The sequence below is a fragment of the Haliotis rufescens genome, unplaced genomic scaffold, assembly GCF_023055435.1.
Source record: "Haliotis rufescens isolate VD_foot unplaced genomic scaffold, xgHalRufe1.0.p SCAF_2, whole genome shotgun sequence".
NCBI classification, from domain to species: domain Eukaryota; kingdom Metazoa; phylum Mollusca; class Gastropoda; order Lepetellida; family Haliotidae; genus Haliotis; species Haliotis rufescens.
This window is the reverse complement of record NW_025963890.1, coordinates 7,222,562-7,237,160: the sequence shown is the minus strand read 5'-3', so window position 1 is coordinate 7,237,160 and position 14,599 is coordinate 7,222,562. Positions and strand designations below refer to the sequence as shown.

Sequence of the window (14,599 nt, the reverse complement as noted above, 5' to 3'; positions counted from 1 at the left end):
TATTGTTGTCCATTTCTCGATGTTTATGAATTTGTTTTGATCTTAAATATCGAGAGTTAAATCATATTAAACCATGCCAATAAGAGAGGAGTCGTTTTCTGCTTTTATTAGCAACATGAAACCAACATGGTGGAAGTTGTGTTAGAACACGGGGTTGGATTGAATTTTGCGTCCATATGGCAAACACTAGTTCAGAACAACTACTGCTGTCGGTACAACTGAACACCCAGTGTAAAATCGATATTTGCCAACGTACCTTCCTGAATATGTCCGTGGGGAAGAAATGATGTTGACACAAGCGTCCCAGCAAAGTGAGCCTCGTGGTTGTCACAGCATACGGTGTTGCTTAGCATGGTGAGACATACAAGTGAAGTAGTGACGTCATAAAGATAGCGTCATAATCCCCGGTGACGTCACAATCGACCATTATCCATGACGTCATCATCATAATCACAACGCTTAGGAGCGGGATACGTCAATCTCATTAAAGGGGAAGTGTACACGCAAAAATCACTTTCTTTCTTTTTCTAAACAAAACGCAATTTTAGAATTAGTTAGTATCTGTGTTTGAAAATATACGCTCATTTTTTTTCACAGTGAAAGTAGGAAGCTCACAATAGTGTTAAAATGATATGTCGTTATGAGGCCTTCGTTTTACGAGCGAAATAGGCCTGAGTTATCCCCCTTAGATTATGACGTAATTGGTGCCAATTCAACTGGGTCCCTGTCTATTCTTAACGCAAAAGATATCAAGGACCAGTTTGCCGTAAAACAACATGGTCTACGACACACTCCGGCGCAGTGGTGACTCAGCATAACACAATTCTGGCTGGCATCTGAGACGCTAGAAGCACAAAACTGTACCTACACCACGTGAAGCGGCTCTAACAAAGCATGATGACGTCATAATGTTTATCAATTGGCACCAATGACGTCATATTGCAAGGGGCATAAGCCATGGTGTTTTTGTTATGGAAATAGAACACTTGGTAAATGTGAAAAATATAAATCGTTTTAATGCAAAAAATATGTTAATTAAATATGATGTTTATATATTTTTGTCTATGACACTTCTATGTTAACACTTTTAATGTGGAAAAAGTACAAGAAAAATTGGTTCATTTCCGTGTGAACTTGCCCTTTAAAATCAGATCTTAGTTCTTTGTTTAGCGGTAGCGAGAACTAAGATCTGATTTTAATGAGATTGGGGATACGTCAAGAGGAGTCCAGTGTCTCACTACGATCACCAAGGAGCATCGCAATGTTGACATTCAGAAGTGAAATGAACAACCTTGTGTTTCTGTAAAAAGAAACATATACATCCTTATTCTAAAAGGAATTATATATGGCTCATAGGCGCACTAGTTAATAACAAAATACACACGTTTTGCGCTTGGACATGTAAAGCTAAATGAAATTATGTCACTGTGATGATCATAGTCATTAACCTACATTATACATCACCACATAATGGGTATTTGAAAGATGAAGAGTGTGTACATGTAATTATTCATTTATCAAATACAGTATATTAATTTGGTTTCGATAAAGCAAAATTGTTTTAACGATGTCGTTCTTGGAATTATAAATGCCAATAAACTTCGTCGACAAAATCATGTATATTGAACGTAGGTCTATAATCAAAAACAAAAAAACGAAACGGGTTTTAAACAAAATTAATTAACCTTAAATCTTGACGGAAATCGTATCTAACCGTATGTGCGGATACATTTCTTTTGCAAAAAGAGGGTTACATTTTACGATTACAAGTTAATACAGTGCAGGATGAATGCAAATAATCTTCGGCGGAACCTGCACCTCCCCGCATCTGCACATAAACTGTGTTGTTCTTTTCAGAGAGCCTTATAAGACTCATTGGGAATATCAGAGATATATAGTCTCTGGGAATATGTAATCATTTCGATTGTGTTGATTTATTTTGTGCCGGAGTAATTCTTACAATTAAAATAATACAACAGTGTACTCATGTGTACTTATGTGCCTATAGCTAATATGTTACTACCTATAATATTTTTAACGGATTTCTTCAAAATGACGTTAATGGTCAATAATATTCAGTCGCGACTGCGCTTATCACGTTTCAGGTCCTTACAGAGTATAGCCCCTTTGAGGAAGGGAAGTGCGCGCTTCTAACGCATGCGCGCCGAACAAGTCTGTTCCGGTATAACATCAACAATTTAGTTGCTATGCTTTGAGAACTGAATTTAAAAACGAATTTTACAGGTAAATCAATGCAGTTTACCTCGTCGGTAAGATAAATACTTTGTTAGTGTACCATTCACGCTTTTTTCAAATATCCAAATGTCGATCAAATTGATTTGAACGTATAGATAATGTACCGGCCCTTACTGGCTACCAAAAGAAGTCTAAAGCCATAGTCAATAGACCATATGATTATGAGAGTTATGTCATCCAACCACATATATTCGTTTTCATGTAGGGCAGCTTTGGGATACTTTTAAGAGTGGCGAGCAACATATTATTTGGGGAAAAAATCTTTATTATTAGAGTAGTATGATTGATTGAGATAGGCCTACTTATTAGATCTGTTCATCCGAAGACGTATAGAGATTGTATATACGTCTTTGGTTCATCAGATAGATGTTCATCATAATAGGGCATGATCAAAAACGTGTTGGTGATGTTTTGGTAGTTTGATGCTTACATTGCTCTATTTGTTTTCAGTAGTGGGAGTGAGTGAGTGATGTTGTGTTCTTATGTTTTACAAATACATTACAAGTTTGGTTTTACGCCGCTTTTAGCAATATTCCAGCAATATCACGGCGGGGGACACCAGAAATAGGCTTCACACATTGTACCCATGTCGGGATTCGAACCCGGGTCTTCGGCGTGACGAGCGAAGGCTTTAACCACTAGGCTACCTGACCGCCCCTTCAGTAGTGAGAGAAGGCAGACCCTTATGTACAAATATGAGAAACAAAACGAATTCATGTTAGGAACTAGGGCTGCAATGAATACACTATGAGGCGAACACGATTCATATAACGAATATACAAATATTTATTCACAAATACAATAACAAGTCAGCAGTTGATATATAATTTATTATATTCAGTGAAAAATAACTACATAAATTATTTGACATGGTTGGATAATTATTAATATGTTATATATTATATATACTGCATTTATCCAGGTACTAGTATCTGCTCAAATACGACAATCACCGGTGACCACAATACTGTCAAATTATATATATGAGTGTTGTCTTTGAAGAAATCTCTGCATATAATATGTTCTTATGGATATTTTTAGGTACAGGGTATGTAGATGCACATGACTGCATATTCGTAAATATTCAATTCTAGTGACAACGAAAACAATTCGGATATGGTTCGATTCACTGAATACGTGAGTGAATCGTAACAGCCCTATTAGGAACTATTAAAAATATGCCCGGACTAGAACTCCTGTAATCATGAGCTGCCAGATTGAACACAGTATAACATATAGAGTGTGCAAAGTGGTGTTTGCAAGACTTCATGATGAACATTACAATTATCATGTTTATACATACATGCACACATTTTTAAGTGCAAATAATTCAATTAATAAACTTTGACATTTTAGACACATCAGCTGCGTATTGAAGATAGTGAAGAATTATGAATGATTTTGGTCCTAGTATTATCTGTATTTACTCTTGAGGAGGGGCGGTCGGGTAGCCTAGTGGTTAAAGCGTTCGCTCGTCACGCCGAAGACCCGGGTTCGATTCCCGACATGGGTACAATGTGTGAAGCCCATTTCTGGTGTCCCCCGCCTTGATATTGCTGGAATATTGCTAAAAGCGGCGTAAAACCATACTCACTCACTCACTACTCTTGAGGAATTACTCTATGAACTTCATAATCCATAATTGTTTACTGCCATGACATGATAATATTATTTCAGCTATAAAGTCAAATAGAGATGTCTCGCCGACTCAGTCGTCCATCTTCAGCTGCATCACATAGAAGCAGTGGATCGTCTGCCCATGATTCAGAGTTCAAGGTAGAATGTAAAGCAGCCTACCTGTCTGTCTATGATGACCTCAAGGATGTCATCTCTTCTGAATATGATCTATCTGCAGGTAGGTTTGAGAGAAAACTGTAATTTTACTTGCACAGATTTCTGCATTCTTGAAATTAAGGCAGGTTCTGATCAGTAGTGATGGAGCATCTTGTGTAGTTAATTTAACTTGTTTGAAAATGTACTGCTCTCATAAACCTTTGATTATATATTTTGTGTATTTACCTTCTACAAACCTATTTAGTCATTTAAATAGTCACCTGTGATGATCAGGGTTAGAATAGGTCTTCAGCAACCCATGTTTTTGTAAAAGGTGACAATGCTTGTCGTAAGAGGCGACTTACAAGATTGGGTGGTCAGGCTTGGTTGATGCATGTCTTCGTATCCCAATTGTGATTGTCTAGTCCTTACTTGATTATTTACAGACCCCCATCATATTGCTGGAATACTGCTGAGTGCAGTGTAAAACAATGAGCAAACAAACAAATACATTGTGTTTGTTAGTAGTTGTGATTTTGTTATCTAGTTCTGCAGCAGTCTGGAAGAAATCCTACCAGAAAAATACTGGCTAAGTACTGGACAGATGAAACAGGTAAGGTTGAGTTTACAGATTCAAGAGATTTATCAACACCTGTTCAGAGGCCGATATTCAGCCAGGGTCTGCAGCAAATGTCAATACAAAATCCCAAAATTGGAATTAAGCATCTCCCAATTTTAAGTTGTAATAGTTTTAGTCAGGAGTAATGCATGAAGAGTATTCACATGTAAAAAAATGTTTATATTTTACACAGTTTAAAAAATCACAATTTGGAACAAAATAATACTTTTTCCTAATTTGCCTGCCAAGGGTACTTTGGCATACTAGATAAACCCCTGATATTCTGCATCAGTATATCACTTTGAGATATCTTCTGTTCTGAAAAGTTCTGCTGACGGTCCTGCAATAGTTTAATGAAAGCATGCTCACAATATGACATCCATTATGTACAATTTCCTACATGGTCACCATGGCAGACATATTGAAAATGAATGCTTGAATCAGACACAGGTCAACATTGATCACATGGTTTTTCTGTAGTTGGCTTCTCTTATTTACTTTGATTCCTGTTTCCCAGATTATCTCACATTTGATGATTTTGTCAACATCTGTCGCCGGGAACATGCCACAACTACAGATGACTTGATGAAAGCTTTCCGCAAGATTGACATCAACGGAGATGGCTATATATCCCTGGATGAGTTGTTCAGAATGCTGACAACAGTTAGTATTTTCCTTACATTATCACATAAAGTTTAGCATCCAGCATGTAGGGACTTCCATACTACACAAGTGTCAACAGTCAACCCAGGAGGATTCTGGGTTAGAATTGGTCCCGAGCAACCCATGCTGGGAGTAAGAGGCAGCGCAATGGATCGGTAGTCAGACTTGGTGACTTGGTTGAAGGCGGGTACAAATCTTGATTGCATGGATTGTTGCTCACGATATCAATCACTGGATTGTCTGGTCCAGATCGGATTATATACAGGCCACCTTCATATGGCTGGAATATTGCTGAGTGGGGTGTTAAGCTACACAAACACACATACTTTTACAGGTACCGCAATTAGGGCTTTGGGACCTTTTTTGTGTGTAGTAATTTTTAACACAATACTCTTGTGATACTTACAAATGTATTGATGGTATTCTTGCTGATATTGCCCAATATATTAAATGCCATTTTATGCCTTGTGTAAAACTAAGGGATGTAACTCCCATGGAATATTTGGGATGGATGATGTCACGAAAAAAGCAACTCTCCGGGTTGAAATGGTTTGCTTTAAATAATTAAAGTTTGGTGTTAAAATGGATTGTTTTGTTATGATTGATGTATCTGTCAATATAAGGATTGAAGTTGTATTTATTGACTTTCATCAGCTGATGAAGACAGTGCTTCATGTGAGCAAACTTTATGAAGCGCTTTATGCATCATGGAATTTGCTAACGTGAGGCACTGTCTTCATCAGGTGATGAAGACTAATACATACAACTTCAATCCTTAAATGGCATGGGACATTCATAAAATCAGTCTCTGGTTTGTCGTGTGCAGACTTTATTATTTACAGGTCGCCTTGACCCAATGTTTAACAATGTCTAAAGCAAGTGGAAATTCAACCGACTGGTATGTTTATTACAAGTAATCAGGTGATGATGCCACAATAAGTCCTGAAGCAGCAAGGATAGCCATTGTGTCACAGCTTGTGCAACCTTTATTGAAAATAATTCTCTGTTTCAGAGAGGCGAAAAGATGACGCGAGACGAGGTGCAGTGTATGATTGATGAGGTTGACGAGAACAGAGATGGCAAGCTGGACTATGGAGAGGTAAGACAAACAACACACTGTATACATGGTACATGTATTGTAGAACCAATATCAAATATTCATTTTCAGTTACAATGAAATTTTGTTCATTTCTAAGTTCTTTGCATCATCGAAACTATGTCAATCTATGCAAGTTTGAGACCATCTTAACAAGGTATGTCAGCCCTTGCCATTTCAAGCCTACTATTCTGTACTAGACGCAGTCAGGATTTGACTATCGCACATATCAATAGTCCAACCTGAACATTCTACAAAATCAATAACCAGGTTCTGTGTGTCAAATGTGCACTGAAAACTTTTCAAACAATTGATCGAAGTCATATATTTTCAAAGTCTTTCCAAGTTTTCAGTCAATTCTACCAAGTACTTAGTGCCTTTTATATGTTTGAGTGAAAACTTATTTGTATTTTAACCCAAGTGACTGAATGCTTATCGCAGTGACTGAGATTCAGTGCTATTTTTTTTACTACCCATATTGAGAGTTTCATGTTACCACTATGTGCAGTGTTACTTGATAATGTGGGACCATGAGCCTCTATTGTTGTAAGAGCGAAATGCGGCAGTAATAAGTATCTTTTCTGTGGCAATCTGTCATTTTGTATGTCTGTCAGGGATGAAATCTTGAATCTTTTCGTTATCTGATCGGCCAGGCCATCTGCTATGGTCGTCATCATTGTGAAGCCATTCAAAATAAGAACAGTTATCTGCTTGGATATCGTGTTATCATCACAAGGGGCACAACTTATGCTCTACATGGGAAGGGGCACGTGAATAGAGCCAAGGAAAGGAGGCTTGAAATGGCTGGGTGAAAACTAGACTTTGACACGCTTGCCTCGGAAAGATGGTGTGAGACAAGCTACTGCTGTTATTTGACATGTAATATGTTTCAAATATGGTATGAATAACGTAACAATAACATTTGAATCATGTTTTCATTGTGCAGTATGCATTCATGATTCATGCATATGTGTAATGCATATATACCAATAGCTATCCAACATTCTGATACAATGACAGATATTTCTGCACTAAGGGAATCTTATTAAAATCAATATTAGTGGCCACTACTGCTAAACAAAGATCTGAAAGCATTCCATTACAGGTCACATCAGAAATATCTTTGTGTAGCAGTAGTGAGCATCACAATCTGATTATAATGAGATTAACAGTAATCAATGTGCAGCAAAAAGCTACAAAGCTTTCGTCTGACTTCAACTGAAGCATGTCAAACAACTGAGAACAAAGAAATACTCTGTCAGGACAATATACCTACATTTTCCTCATCATTGTATACTGATTAAATGAAGTTCAACTTAACAAGGTTTGCTGTATTTGAAAGCACGTTTCAGAGTGCAGCCATGGGACTTTTACAAACAAAATTCCTCATTGGTGCAAAAAAATAAATGTCACTGCACCATAAGGGCGCAACATAATATCTAAGGAATAAAATATGTTTTTGATCATACTTTGGCTATTGACTGTAATTCAATGCCAAGTTCAATTGTTTTAGCAATTGGAATACATTTATCATGTATTGTAACCTCAAAGCCTTAAATGATAAGTTTAACATGTTTTGATTTGATGGTTCAATTACTAGGCCCATTTTTGGGTCTCGTGTCGTGTCACACATGGCAATCAGCTTGTGATGCCCTGAGCTAGGTTTGTCAGCACCATGCCCGTGCTCGTGGGTTTCACCGAAGTGGTAAACGTCTGAGACCTGCATGACTTCGGGCTTTCCTCCCACATGAAGCTGACACGCCACAATATAACTGGAATACTGTTAAAAGTGGTGTTTAAAACACAACTCACTCACTCACTCACTGTGATGCCCTGAGAAACAAAAGCAGATGAAAGTGCTTTGTTTATTTAATTTTCTTTCGAAACTACGTAAGACTGATTGTCAGAATGTGGCTGCAGATAAAAAGAACTGAAGAAAGTGTAATTCTTTAACCCTGACTGGAACATTGAACTAACTAAATGAATGAAATGAACACTGTGAAAGTGATCACACTACCATTCACACATGGCACGTGAATATTAATATTTATGATACTTTGTTTGAAATAAGCATATCCATAGCCTACATCATTTTCTTTTATGTCAATATTGAAAAACTAAGAATTCAGTGGCTATCTTATATTATTCAATATTTACTGATATGTGTATGTTCTCCAGTATATTGAAAACCTGTAGGTTTTGTAATTAGGCTGAATGTTGGGTAGGAGGGTTCAACAGAAATGTGCTAGGGGTACTTTTTTATGTACAGAAAGGTACCCAGGCTAACATGATTACCGTATTCGACGTAATAAGCGCCCTGCTCTAATAAGCGCCCACGGCGATATTTTCTAATATATTGGCTCGTGAACAATCCCAATTAGCACCCTTTCCGATTGATCAATGTACACAATACTTATTTATTCGCGTATAATGCGCACTCGTGGGTTATATGCAACCTTAATTATGGGCAATTAAATTCTGGAAAAATATATCTCTCGTATATAAACATTTCAGGCTGTCAGCATAAACCACGAAATTTATCTTTCAACTTTTTATCTTTTTTTTCGACAAAATGATATTCTAATAAGAGCCCCCTATTTCTAATTTTGAGAGCGCCCTGGGCGCTTATTACGTCAAATACGGTATACAGAATTGCCCTGTCTGGCCACTGCACAGTTCTGGAGCAACTCAGCAGGACCGTCTTCCACTGCACTTGTCATGTAAAATATGGCCAAAACTCACAATGTACAAGAATAAATTGTTTTTAGACAATGGTGACTGTACTGTCAAACGTAAATGGATTTGATTAGAACTGTTGATTTGAGCTGTGAAAGAGAGTGTGAAAAACAAACTCAACAGATTATCAAATGAAGTTTTCCTGTGGAACCAGTTTCGCATGCAGTTAAATGTATTTGACCAATGCCTTCAGTGCTATGCAGTGACCTTGGTCCACTTGCACAAAGCGATCCTAGCGCTAAGACTATCGTATGCCTATGTTAAAGTATGGGAGTTACGATCGTCTTAGCGCTAAGATCGCTTTATGCAAGTGGGCCCTGTTTGGGTACATTTCTGTATTCTCATTTCTGACAGATTACATTTCTGTACTTCTCTGCCAAACATGATCCTGTCAGTGTCAAAGGTGGAACATCAGATATCCAAGTATATTTTTTTTATCTGACTTCAGTTTGATATGTGAAAATACATTAATATAATTCATAGTAAATGAATGTAACTTTGATCTTGTACCTGTAAGATGATGTGACATGTTTACTATGTCTCACAACGCACCCTGTATATATTGTTCATCCCTCTCTCTTTTAGAGAATTCTCTACTATTCTGAGGTACCCTTTTCTGTTGTAGACATTTTCATCCCTTCCTATTCCATGTGTCAAATTTCACTGTCATGTTTCTTGTTCCTCATCATGCATTTAGCTTGAATAGATATTTCAAGTATGTTTTCCTACTTCCTACATGTTGTATGGGCGAGAGTGGCAATGTGTTATTTGTTTTGTCAAATGCATCTAGTGTGACTATATTATGAGAAACATGGCAAAGGTATGTGACTTTATTACCCTAAGCTTCTTGTGGATTTCTAGTGTTGGTAATTTGTGCTCAAACAAGTGTGTGATGTAAATGTTAGTACACGATTATAAGTTGTAAGACTAATATCATCATGATCATGAATATATGATGATACTGTTGTTTGAACTAATACCTCAGTATAGGATGATCAAACTGGAAGTGAATAACTGATTACTGTAATGACAGTACATGTAGTACTTTTTGGAGATGAACTCTATTATAAATATCCATGTGAAGGCTTATATTTAAGAAATATTTTCTTCAGGTCATTTTCTCATTACTTCAGGCACTATAAAGTGTTTATTACAAAAATCAATCAAATGAAAAATATTTATGAAACATACCTATGCATGTAAAACCTACTTGAATCGATGTTGATACTGTAGGCTAGTTGAATAATGTGTTTGTATTTGTTATGTACTTTTCTCACTGCAAAGAAAGTGTGCCAGTTTTCACCACACGTCAGAAAATGAACATGCATGTACTTGAATTATCGTGATTATAAGAGAATGTAGATATCATATAATTATTGAAGTGACTTTGTGTGTACAATTATGGTGCACATGATATTTCAGGTAAGGAAGTCACTTGATGCCGTTACACGACATGCTCAACTCAGTGAGAATTATCACTGAGTATTAAATACATGGGAGAATTATCACTGAGTATTAAAGAGATGGGTTGAATTATAGCTGAATATTCAATACATCAGGGAATTATAGCTGAGTATTTAATACATCAGGGAATTATAGCTGAGTATTAAATACATGGGGGAATTAAAGCTGAGTGTTAAATACATGGGGGAATTATAGCTGGGTATTAAATACATGGGGGAATTATGGCTGAGTATTTAATACATGGGGGAATTATGCCCGAGTATTAGATACATGGGGGAATTATGCCCGAGTATTAAATACATAGGAGAAATATAGCTGAGTATTAAATACATGGGGGTATTATAGCTGAGTATTAAAAGCATGGGGTAATTATAGCTGAGTATAAAATACATGGGGGAATTATAGCTGAGTATTAAATACATGGGGGAGTTATAGCTGAGTATTAAATAGATGGGGGAGTTATAGCTGAGTATTAAATGCATGGGGTTATTATAGCTGAGTATTTAATACATGGGGGAATTATGCCCGAGTATTAAATACATGGGGGAATTATAGCTGAGTATTAAATACATGGGGGTATTATAGCTGAATATTGAATACCTGGGGTTATTATAGCTGAGTATTAAAGACATGGGGGAATTATAGCTGAGTATTAAATACATTGGGGAGTTATAGCTGAGTATTAAATGCATGGGGTTATTATAGCTGAGTATTAAATACATGGGAGTATTATAGCTGAGTATTAAATACATGGGGGAATTATAGCTGAGTATTAAATACATGGGGGAATTATAGCTGAGTATTAAATACATGGGGGAATTATAGCTGAGTATTAAATACATGGGGGAATTATAGCTGAGTATTTAATACATTGGGGAATTATAGCTGAGTATTAAATACATGGGGGAATTATAGCTGAGTATTAAATACATGGTGGTATTATCACTGACATGAGTAATGGCATTGTCTGACTAACCCACTTGAAATGACATGCTGGCGTGGGACATTTACCTCCATGTGTTCATCCAAGGAGTCCTGGTTTGCATATCATACTGAACCTTCCCCGTGAAATCCCCAAGTTTATCCCCTCCTCACAAAACCAGGCTTAATGTGTACTCAACCACTGAACATTTGGTATTGTGATCTGTGGTATAGTCACAGATTCCATTTAGATAGTTCTCTATAATTGTATCAGGACTACAGGATTCATCTTTACTCAAAAAGAGTTTGGTTATACTTTTTTATTTTTTAACCCTAAACACTGTTTTATTCCTTTATTTCTGATTTGGTGTTAGATTTCCTGTATATCCTAAACATCCTAAAGCTATATCAAATCCTAAATCTATAAACTCCTAAGGTAACCAGCAGTGGTTGAACGATCAAGTAGGCCTGGTGAACACTGCCCAGAGTGAACATAATCCCGATATTTTAGTGTTTGAATGCATATTATAGTTGTTATTATCATGATTATGGTGTCAGAAGCATAACTGATCATGTGTTTTCAAAGTGTTGTTTTTTTTGTGAAAGCATGAGGGATTTTCAAAAGCAGCCTGCACCAAATGTGTTTTAGTGAACTAAAGCCTGCCAAAGAAATGATAAATGTTATCAGTTTGTGGCTTCAGGCTGGTGGTTCAAGGTGCTCACTGCAAGAGTGTATCTCCCTGATTCATGCATCTCTCATTCCACAAGGCATGCAGCATATGCATGTTTATGTGTCTAAATATTTCCATTATTATACCATGTTTTTTATGTTCATAAAATGGTAAATAATCAATTGGCCAGTGCTGTAGATATCTCATTAAGCATGTTCAATGAAATAATGGATCAAGATATTTTTCCATTCATACAGCTATTTCTTTGTAATTGTAAGGAGCATATTGAGTCCTTGTCAACCTGTTTTATAACTATCTAAGAGCAACACAAGCTTATTTTCAGTTATTATTACATCAGGATAATAATTTTGATTTATTGAGAAAGTCTCCGTTCAGTCTTATCATTATGATTATATAAGTGTATTCATTGTTCAGTGTAATATGGGGATGCCATGGTTAGCCCTATACTAGTGTCTAAAGTGTGTCCCCACGCCATGATATAACTGGAATGTTGTAAAACTGCATTAAACCCAACTCACTCACTGTTTGTTTCTCTTGGATGTTCTGGGTGACAATAGGCCCCAAGTACCTCATGCTTGTCTCCCCTTGGAAGAACTAGTTGCCAGTGCTTTCAACCACTGGTGTGTCATTGTATTTCATGGAAACAGCAACTGCAGATTTTGAAATATAGCAACCAATATGATTGTCAGGAGTATTCAGCAGATGAAAGGCAGGAATTGTCAAGGGCTGAAACGATACATCGGTGTACCGGTGCATTGTGAGTTTTCATAAAACGATACAATAAACAATATATTTTTTTCTGTATTGATACAAGAGGATACACCTGCTAAAAGAAATGACTTACTTCTAGTAAAATGACACCCATAATTTTCGTCAGTCAAATATCTCGAAATGTGTTGTAATAAGTGTTTCAAGTTCACTACTGAAAATAGCTGCTACTAAAATGTGTCAACATCTAGCTATAACATTTTGAACCTGCTCTGAAATATTTCTAGACAAGAAGTTTCCATGCGATTTGACGTAAATATGAGTATCACGATACGTATCGTATTGTGACCTGTATATTGTGATACATATCGTATCGTGACCTTGCTGTATCGTTTCACCCCTAGAATTGACATGAACTAACAGAAAAAAGAATTGGGGGGGGGGGGGGGGCTGAGCACTTGGTGATTAGAGCTGGAAGTGTCACGCTCCACCTTAGCTGACATCACAATTCACTCACTCACTCAGTAGGTGCTAGCAGTTCACAGGGGATTGCAGCCCTTGCATCTTGCCGCATCATCAGACTGTTCCATCGTGGACATGCAACATGTACAATGTGTATACTGTGTACTCAACTGTTATGTTATTGTGTAGCTCCAGCATATTTTGAATGTATTTGGACTAACCCTTTTTAAATATTTAATCATGTTAATGTATGATAAATGTAGATGTATTGTATAGTCTGTGGTATAACAATAATGTTATGGTTTGAATATCTGATTCATCCAATATTTTAATGCATATTCTATCAATCATATCAACATGCTTTTCAAAAACACGACAAGTTAGACTGTTACTCTATAGCTATACCATCTCGGATTTTTTATTTTTTAAGGATAACATGACATAAAAATATGGCTTACCAACTGACATGATTTTGTAATTGATATTATTGAACCTAGAATGTTTTTAATTATACCTTCTGAGTAAAAAAACCAATGTTCATGTTTGTATAGAATTAGATAAAGTTAGATGTTTCTCACAAGGGTAAAAGGTACCGCCTACTCCTAAAAATACCTGAACATTGAGGAATTGTAGTATAACATTGTGTCCATAGTCCATATGATTGGTATGCCTTCTGTGGAGGGCTGCATTCAATAGACAGTATACAGGTAGAATGCCTCGGGAATCATTTCAAGTACTTGGAAGAAAAACAGGAATTTAATGGTCAGTGAAAACCACTGGCAAACAATTATGGTATGGAAATTTTGTGTTTCATCAGACAATTTTCATATTGATAATGATTTGCTGTATAATGTTAAACCTCCCTCAAAATTACATTTTTAGATACGAAATATGGGAAACTGTGCTGTAAGTTTATATAATTGTCAACAAATTCATTTTGATTCTATTGTAATAATAAATGGTTACCATGGTTACTGATACATCTGGTGTGACATGATTTCAGTTCTGCAACATGCTGATGTCCACGACAGATGAATGTAAGAAGATGTCAATGAAGATGATGGAGAAGAAAGAGAGAAAGAAGAAACGGCCAAGTAATACCCCAAGAAGAGGTAAATATGTTAAAACAGCAGGTTCTTACAGTTTGTGAAGTTCTTGAAAATGAACTAAAATATTTTGTAAAAATCAGAAAATGGCTTATGGAAATCA

At 36.5% G+C, this 14,599-nt stretch overlaps 1 protein-coding gene across 18 annotated transcripts in view; it reads left to right on the top strand.

Annotated features, from left to right (window-relative positions):
* The first annotated feature begins 2,145 nt into the window (after positions 1-2,145).
* Positions 2,146-14,599, top strand: part of LOC124147971 (EF-hand calcium-binding domain-containing protein 7-like) — a 45,803-nt gene continuing 33,349 nt past the window's right edge. For 15 of the 18 annotated variants that reach the window (XM_048399560.1, XM_048399559.1, XM_046518855.2 and 12 more), the window contains exons 1-7: positions 2,146-2,270; positions 3,934-4,111; positions 4,577-4,642; positions 5,166-5,311; positions 6,324-6,410; positions 9,729-9,749; positions 14,394-14,502. In XM_048399560.1, coding sequence (XP_048255517.1) covers positions 3,952-4,111; positions 4,577-4,642; positions 5,166-5,311; positions 6,324-6,410; positions 9,729-9,749; positions 14,394-14,502 — 589 coding nt within the window. In that variant the 5' untranslated portion in view covers positions 2,146-2,270; positions 3,934-3,951. The remainder of the gene's footprint in view (positions 2,271-3,933; positions 4,112-4,576; positions 4,643-5,165; positions 5,312-6,323; positions 6,411-9,728; positions 9,750-14,393; positions 14,503-14,599) is intronic. The other 3 variants (XM_046518856.2, XM_046518854.2, XM_046518843.2) reach the window with 1 other exon arrangement.